The sequence below is a fragment of the Asparagus officinalis genome, chromosome 4 (genome assembly GCF_001876935.1).
Source record: "Asparagus officinalis chromosome 4, Aspof.V1, whole genome shotgun sequence".
Classification (NCBI taxonomy): Eukaryota; Viridiplantae; Streptophyta; class Magnoliopsida; order Asparagales; family Asparagaceae; genus Asparagus; species Asparagus officinalis.
Genome location: NC_033797.1, coordinates 3,884,390 through 3,893,086, shown reverse-complemented (window position 1 = coordinate 3,893,086; position 8,697 = coordinate 3,884,390). Strand labels below are relative to the sequence as shown.

The window sequence follows — 8,697 nt, the reverse complement described above, 5'->3', positions numbered from 1 at the left end:
GCTATTACAATATTAAAAATCCTACATGGTACAAATTTGGAAATGGGATGAACGGTTTGAGTTTACGTACCATCAATAACTTTATGTCAATATCTCCACAATTTTATGTAGAACTTCAAGCTACTCTTACCGCTTGCATTGCTTCTTCATTCAAATGCTCCATTCATATGTCCTCAATGCTCTCTTATCTTTTAGGCTAATGCTTATAACCAAGAATTCACTAGATATCAGATGCTTGAGCTGTTCTGCAGAAATTACCTAAAATATGCTACTATACTTCAGCAGATAATCAGAACTGATCTTGGTTCAATCATTATTGGGGGAAAAAATGAATGTAGGCAGAAGCAAGTACTGCTGATGATTTTGCGAAATGATACAAGTTCGTTTGATCCATTTGAAATCTGACAATGTTTTTATTTAACCTGATAGCGTTAAGAGGCAATAATACAACATTGAATGGACCACAGTTTTTACTTAACCTAATAGTGTTAGGCGATAATACTACATTGAAGGTATTCCCCGGTAGTACTATCGTCACCCACTGGAAAAGGTTACATACATACACACACGATATCCACCTTGAGGTATGGAGAACTTCAAGACAATGAAATCTTACTTCTCTGCTTCAGCTTCGAGACCATAGCCTCAGATTTCTGTAGAGATGAGAAATGAGAAAAATTAAAATTGATAAAAAAATACAGGTAAGAATAAAAAATCATCTTCAGAAGCTCATGGTTTTATCAGTTGTCCTTTGATCCATACTGGGAGTAATCAGGTAACAATAGAGCAAAAACACAAGTAGAAAATAAATTTTTCCTGCAAGACTATGACCAGCAAAAAAAAAAAAAAAAAACTTTTCAGGCTCTTTTGGCAAATGGTTAAGGAAGATGGATTAAGGCGAAAGATTAACATAGTTAGCCCATTCGATAGCCCGAACAACTAAATTATTAACCCGTTAAATAAGTTTTATTTAGCTCTTGCGATCATTTTTAGTGTTTGGGAATAACAAAGATTTTGATTATTTTATTTATAAATAGAGGGGTTAACTCTTAATCCTTCTAAATATGAGTTATTAATAATCCCCCCATTTTGAGGGATTAAGTCATTTTAACCCCTCTAAAGGAGTTAGCTTAACTCTTTTGTATTTTTTGCGTTTGGTAAATTATGAAGGATTAACTCAATTTAACCCTTGTATAGATTTTTTTTTGCGGGTTAAAAAGGGGTTAAGTCCTTAACCCCTTACTTAACCCATTGCCAAACAGCACCCTCTTTCACTGGACCAACCAAAAATTAAATTTTGATACATATCACCATCGCAATATGCATCAATCAAGAAAAGATGCATGAATCAACATTGTATAGAAGCCCAACTCAAGAAACACGAGAGATAACATTGTGTGATAACATATACTTGGGCTTTTACCACCTGTCCCAAACAGTTCATAAATTTATCGCAAATAAAAACTGCAAATATTATGGAAATTAGCATATAAACAGTGTAAGAAAAAATAACCTGCTCGCTGTAAGGTAGATATTTGCCATCAAATGTAACAACTACACGTTCTTTCCCATCAACACCTTTAACCTTGTCAACAGAGCAGTAGAAATCTATTGCTGACATACTGAAAAGAAGAGACAGGCAAATTGTAAAAATATTGTCCAAATGCTTTTGAAGCAATTCATACATCTTCCAGATTATGTGTTATTTGTTGCAAAGAGAAAAGAACTGGGACAAAATTTAAATTGCATTGTTGCAGTCTGTTTATCATCACTCCATTAATTTCAAAGTGCCATGTGTGCGAAGTTTCCTGTTTTTAACAGTTTTTTGACATTTCCTTTCTGAATTCTCAGAAGTGCGGGCGAAAATCAAACTTATATACCCAACTGAGACATGAGCCAGGATATAATCTGCTAAATGCTAACCTGGGTAAACTCTTCACATGTTTGTAGAAGTTAATAAGCTCCTTGCTATAAATAACCCTTTATAGATTCTAAAAATCACTACAAATGTAAGAAATACATATTTATTCAACTCCCACGACACGACCAACGAGATATAAAAGTAGGACAAATTTTCAAAACCACCCCTTTTAGCATTTTATTTGCAAAAAACGACCCATTTTGAAAATAATTACAAAAACCGACCTGTTTTCAGCCCAGCGCTGAAAACAGGTCGGTTTTTGTAAAATATGAATTTTGTGAAGAAATATGAAAATTAGAGGGGAAATTATCAATAAATGTGAAAATTAGTGTGAAATTTATCAATAAATGTGAAAATTAGAGGGAAAATTATCAAAGGGGAAATTATCAATAATTTTGTGAAGAATTAGTGTGGAAATTATCAATAATTTTGTGAAATTAGAGGGGAAATTATCAATAATTTCGAAAATTATTGTATTTAGATTTTAGAATTTAATTGTGAATTATTTACGAATTTTGTGAAGATGTATTAAATAATTTGAATTTTTCACTCTTCAGAGGAATTTGGAAATTAGAGTTACTACCTAAATGTAAAAATTAGTAACAATCAATATTTATTTGGCTTTTCGTGTAATATTGATATTGAATTTTTCACTCTTCAGAGGTTACGATGAACGATCGAATTGTAATTCTCTGTTCTTATGATGGGAAGATTAATTACCTGGAAAATAATATGCATGTTTATGAAGGAGGCACGACGAGACCGTTGTTCATAACAAAATCGTGTACTTTCGATGAGTTGGTTAATGAATTACACAAACTTACATTAACTAACTCACGTGAGTATCACCTCAGTGTGGTTTGCAATTATCCTGTTGTGGGGAACAGAACAAGTGGCATTCAAATATCAAGTGACTACGATATGGGTCTCATTCATGTCTTACACGACGAGAAGCGTTCGGTCGAATTGTTCATTGAAAAACATCAGAGAGATTTGGGCAAATCGTTGAACTACGAAGGAATGTATTCCCGCATGTTGGAGGATCCTGAAGTTGATTCTGTAGGCTTTTTATCTCCTCAACAAGATGAATGTTGGACACAATCACAATACATGAGCGGTCCTTCGTTCGTGGGAACTTCGCATGCTTTCGATACTAACACGGGAATTCAAGAAGATAATGCAAGTGTTGAATCCGAGAATGATGATGAAGATGAGGGATTACAAATTAATAGCATGACCTTGATAGATCGTGATGGCGGGGAAAACCAACACATCGACGGGGCTTATGTTAATAATGAGTATGTCGGCTTAGAGGATCCGCCGCCCGATGAACTTCAAGGAGATGAATGGATTGATAACTCCGCGATGAAAAGTGTTCCTATTGGCACTAATAGTGGTGTTGATACACATGCTGAGGACTTCTCATTCATAAAGGGAGATCTTTACGAGAGTAAGGAGAAATTGATCCATGCTATTCGCACGTATTCCATTGCAAAAAATGAGTAAGGAGAAATTGATCCATGCTATTCGCACGTATTCCATTGCAAAAAATGTGAAGTTCAGGCCAACGAAAAATAATACTACAAGCTACAATGTGTCGCACGTATTCCATTGCAAAAAATGTGAAGTTCAGGCCAACGAAAAATAATACTACAAGCTACAATGTGATTTGTTTCTATCGCAAAGATGAGGATGTCGAAGATAATAGTGGACACCACGACGGCAATGCGAGGTCCGTGGAAGCTTAATTCACGCTCGGGTGCAAGAGTAGGTGGGCAATTCAAAATCACGGTATACAATAGACTCCATACTTGTAGCAATCCTCGATTAGAGATGAATAATAAGAATGCGTCCTCTTCTTTTATATATCGATTGATTTTACCGCATCTGAGGGAGGTTCTTGATCTAAGGCCGAAAGATATCCGTCTTTTAGTGCATAAAGCCACCAACTTGGATGTATCATATCACAAGTGCTGGAATGCTAGGAGGAAGGCGATGATAAAAATATTCGGGGATTGGGATAATTCGTATGAGATCTTACCTCATTATCTTGAAGCACTCAAAAGAGAAAATCCGGAGACTGTCTACAAAGTATCTTCGGACCCCGTTGATGGCGGAGAACGACGGTTCACCGGTGTATTTTGGGCATTTGGGCCCTGTATTGAGGGGTTTCGATATTGCCGTCCTCTTCTTAGCATTGATGGAACTCACTTATATGGTAAATACAAAGACGTTTTGCTTATTGCAACCGGAGTTGATGCGGATGGCGGGTTGTTTCCTTTAGCATTCGCAGTGGTTGATGTTGAAAACACAGAGAATTGAGCTTGGTTTTTTGCATGCATTAGATATCATATACCTAGTGTGGGGACGCGGCGGATTACATTCATATCCGATAGGATGAAAGGAATTCCAAGAGCACTCCAACGACATTTCCCGCCACCACATGCACATCGCTATTGCTTGCGACATATTAGAGACAACTTCAAGAAGAAGTATGGAAACACTCAAGTTCAAGACTTACTTTGGCAAGCCGGTTGTGCAACAGAAAAATATGTTTATGAACAAATACGAGAGAGGATCAAGTTCACTTCACGAGCCGCACATGATTGGATCGAAACTAGTTTGGGTCCAAACAATGTTGATAAGTGGGTTTTATGTGAGGATGGCGGTCGACGGTTCTGTATGATGACTACGAACGCGTCTGAGAGCTTCAATGGCGTGCTCAGGGGAGCACGCGGCATGCCAATACAGCTTCAATGGCGTGCACATGATTGTACAAGCTCGGTCCTTTCAGGTTGTACGATACAGTTTTAATGAATGGGAGGTGCTCGAGGGAATAACACACAGAGAAAATCGCTCTTACAAAGTCAATATGTTGGTGGATCACACTTGTACGTGCACTTGCAATGTACCGCAACTACAATTGATTCCTTGTTCACATGTTGTAGCAGCTTGCTCCGACCTACAGGGTGGTGCTCGCATTTCACATTATGAATTTGTCGACGCTTGGTATTCTGCATACAACTATCAACAAACGTACAAAGAGTGTTTTCGTCCACCATACGATAGTCGACATTAGACACAAGATGGGCCACGGATATTACCTCCATTGTATAAAAAATCGGCGGGGCGCCCTCGTTCCGTGCGTATTAGAAATAGTATGGATGATGGACGTGAAGGAGCTAGGAGAAATAAGTGCAGTAGATGTGATCAACCGGGTCACAACAAAAATAGGTGTCCAGTTAGTATTAGGCGTTGATTTGTATTATGTAGCGTTTTGCACTATGTCATTCGTATTTGTTATCTTTGAAGCGTATGATACTCGTTATTTGTAATATGTTCTGTATGATACTGCGTTCATTTCACCCATGCATTTGTATTATCGTAGCATTTTGCACTATGTCAGATCATGTATGTCATTCAGATTTGTTATCTTTGCGTATGATACTCGTTATTTGTAATATGTTCTGTATGATACTGTGTTCATTGCACTCTGTATATATGCTCATATTTTAATCACAGGTCTATTCATTATGGATCCGGGACCGGAAAATCCCGACGTTTTGTACCTTCAGGCGAGTCATTGTTCAGACCATATTGGTTCGGGAGAGGTAATACGAATAAATTAGATATATATTTCTTCGATTAATGTAATTTTTTTATGAATATACTTATCCTGATGCAGAATAAAGAATTCAAGGGATGTTGTACGTTGATACAGATTTGGTCATGGGAGCGCATTCATATTGGACGACCCACTTTACTCATGCACCGTGACTTAAAGGGGCAGTATCCGTTGGCATACAGGTATAATTGTACACACACATATTTCATTAGTAACCTGAATATTTGTACTTATATATCCGCTATTCTGCATATAGGTATAACGTGCGATACGCTCAGTATAGATCAGCGACACGTCACCGTCAGTTTTACCGAAATGGGCTTGATGTCCTCCAGCACGAACATGTAAATATAAAACTCAAGAAGTATGAATATTATAGTTTTTCTGTATGATACTGATAAATGTTTTATTTTATTTCAGTTCAAGTGGAGACCCTATACACCGCCGGAGCTCGATATGCATTCTCTTGCACCTATCTGCCGAGATAGTCCCGACTTGTGAAGGGCCAGAGTTCCATTGATCTGTTGGGAGATCGTAGAGATGCATGTCCCGGACCGTGTGCTACGGCAGTTTACACTCTCTCAGCATATTCCAGATCCTGTCGAGCAGATCAATCGTCGGCGGCGCCCTACATCGCACCGGACTGACTGGGCCGTAGTCCGTGCGGCCTACATAGACAGGTGGGTTCACAGGTGGGATTGCATACAGGATACGAGGCCCACAACTGTTGACTATACCACGTATATGCGTTGGTATTGGGGTATCACACGTAGATGGATCACGCGTGACCCACAGCCCTTAGCTGGACACATACCACGCCCACCGACAGATAGTTACATCCCTAGTGGGATGAACGAGAGAGATTACGTAAGTTTTTAAGCTAAATTATAACATTTTTTATTAAGTTGATACTTAATAAATTGTTTACCACGCAGGTCCGTGTTTTAGATAGCATTGATGCTGATATTGATGCGCACGTGACTGAGATTCAGGATCAGGTGGCGTTAGGGCTCCTCAGCAGGATCAAGAAGAGCATAGCGCAGGTGTTTCATAAGACTCACGTCGACGAGTTCGCAGGCCGTGAGGACAGGTCTCGCTCATTTGGACGGGAGAGGAAGGAGGGGAGCTATATTGGGTTGTATTTGAACTTATTTTGTTAAAATTTATAACTTTCCTGAATTTTCAAATACTAAACTTTTGAAGGTAAATTATTGTTCATATACATAATCGTGTGTGTTTAATTCATGGTTGAATCATGTATATATTGTTGTTTGCAAATAAATTGGCATATATATGAGTTATAATTCATGGTTGAATCATGTATATATTGTTGTTTGCAAATAAATTGGCATATATATGAGTTAACAGGTACATATACAAAACATGCACAGCAGGCTGTGCATTATGGGTGACCTGCAACTTCACGGGAGTTGAACTCCCGTGAAGTTGCAGTCAAAAATTTCCAGAGATCGGTTCTCTGGAAATTTTCGACTGTAACTCCACGGGAGTTGAACTCCCGTGGAGTTTTAAGCAGAAATTAAACTCCACGGGAGTTCAACTCCCGTGGAGTTTAATTTCTCGATAAACTTCACGGGAGTTGAGCTCCCGTGATGTTTCGGAAACTTTTTTACAAAAACCGACCTGTTTTCAGCGCTGGGCTGAAAACATGTCGGTTTTTATAATTATTTTCAAAATAGGTCGTTTTTTGCAAATAAAATACTGAAAGGGATGGTTTTGAAAATTTGACCTATAAAAGTATCTACCGCGTTAATTCTCATCCATTTTTTTAGATTTTACTCATCAGCATATTTCTACGTCGTAATCTAGAATCCTTACAACCTAAGACAACCTTTCCCCAATAATTTACACAGCCACCACAAAATGGCCTAAGACAATACGAAGTGATATTAAAAAAAACATGATTAATCCACCATAATGCAAGTTACTTGAACTACCTACAATAAGCTAGAAGCAGTAGAATCATAAAGAAAGAAAAAATGACTATATTGACTTACATGCCATCACCAAAATCTTCATTGATAATTTCTTTGATGCTCTCCCCAAAATGCATTACAGCTTCATTTAGTCTGTAAAATCATATTGTGAGAGGGCAAAATAGACATGTCTAGTTGTTAAAGGAAATCATTATGAATGAAATGTTAGCTATTAATATGAAAAAACTACAAACCAAGCCCAGAATGAGGAAAATACGAAGAGCAACAATTTATGTTTGGAGCATGCAGTAGTTACAGTGTCTTAAATCCCCTCTAACCGTTGCACCAAACCTCCAAAGTTTTGGTGAAGGTTGAGGGTTATAGATTTATATTCTAACATGCGCCCGTAGGCTAATTGCCTCTTTTATGGGCTGAAACCTTGCTAAAAATTCCACATAAATTTCATGGCCAACAGGATTTGAATCTAGGGCCCTTACACCAAAAACCCTAAAAGTTATGGTAAAGATTGAGGGTTATAATTTTATATTCTAACATGGACCCGTAGGCTAATTGCCTCTTTTATGGGCTGAAACCTTGCTAAAAATCCGCACCCGTAGGCTAATTGCCATGGGCTGAAACCTTGCTAAAAATCCACATAAAATTCATGGCCAACGGGATTTGAATCTAGGGCGCTTACACCAAAAACCCTGAAAGTTTTGGTGAAGATTGAGGGTTATAATTTTATATTCAAACGTAGTGAAATTTTGAAAAGAAGTGTTGGTGCCGGTTTTAAATCTATGCGCGATGGAATTTGAAGCAACCCTAGAACCACTTTACATATATTCAACATCAATTGTGTCGAATACATGCAAGTTATTTGGCTTAATTACCAAGGGTTTAATCTGAATATATAAAAAAGCACTAATCTTTCCCACTCTGCTCCCTCTTCCTCCCCTCCCGCCGCCATTCCCAACTAAAACCCCTCCTCCAAGCCCTAATTCCACCCTCAAAATCGCCTAAAAGAATCAATTTTGAGCGGGAAACAAACAAGAAAACATCGATCGCAGATGGAACTGCCTGTAGACGGCGGGCTCTTGAATGAGATTGGGGCTGTAGGATCTGAAAGGGGGCTTCTTCATCTCCTCGATGAGATCATCAGCCAGGTCCGGAACGGACTTCTTCAGAGCGGCCGCTGTTTCGGGCTTCAGCTGGGCCTG

At 38.3% G+C, this 8,697-nt stretch overlaps 1 protein-coding gene across 1 annotated transcript in view; it reads right to left on the bottom strand.

The window, feature by feature from the left end:
• The window catches only part of LOC109836398 (cyanate hydratase), an 8,562-nt gene continuing 198 nt past the window's right edge, over window positions 334-8,697 (bottom strand). The window contains 4 exon segments of the mRNA XM_020404286.1: window positions 334-653; window positions 1,514-1,622; window positions 7,562-7,633; window positions 8,558-8,697. The exon segment at window positions 8,558-8,697 is cut by the window's right edge and continues 11 nt beyond it. Of these exon segments, the coding sequence (XP_020259875.1) occupies window positions 597-653; window positions 1,514-1,622; window positions 7,562-7,633; window positions 8,558-8,697 (378 nt within the window). The 3' untranslated portion in view covers window positions 334-596.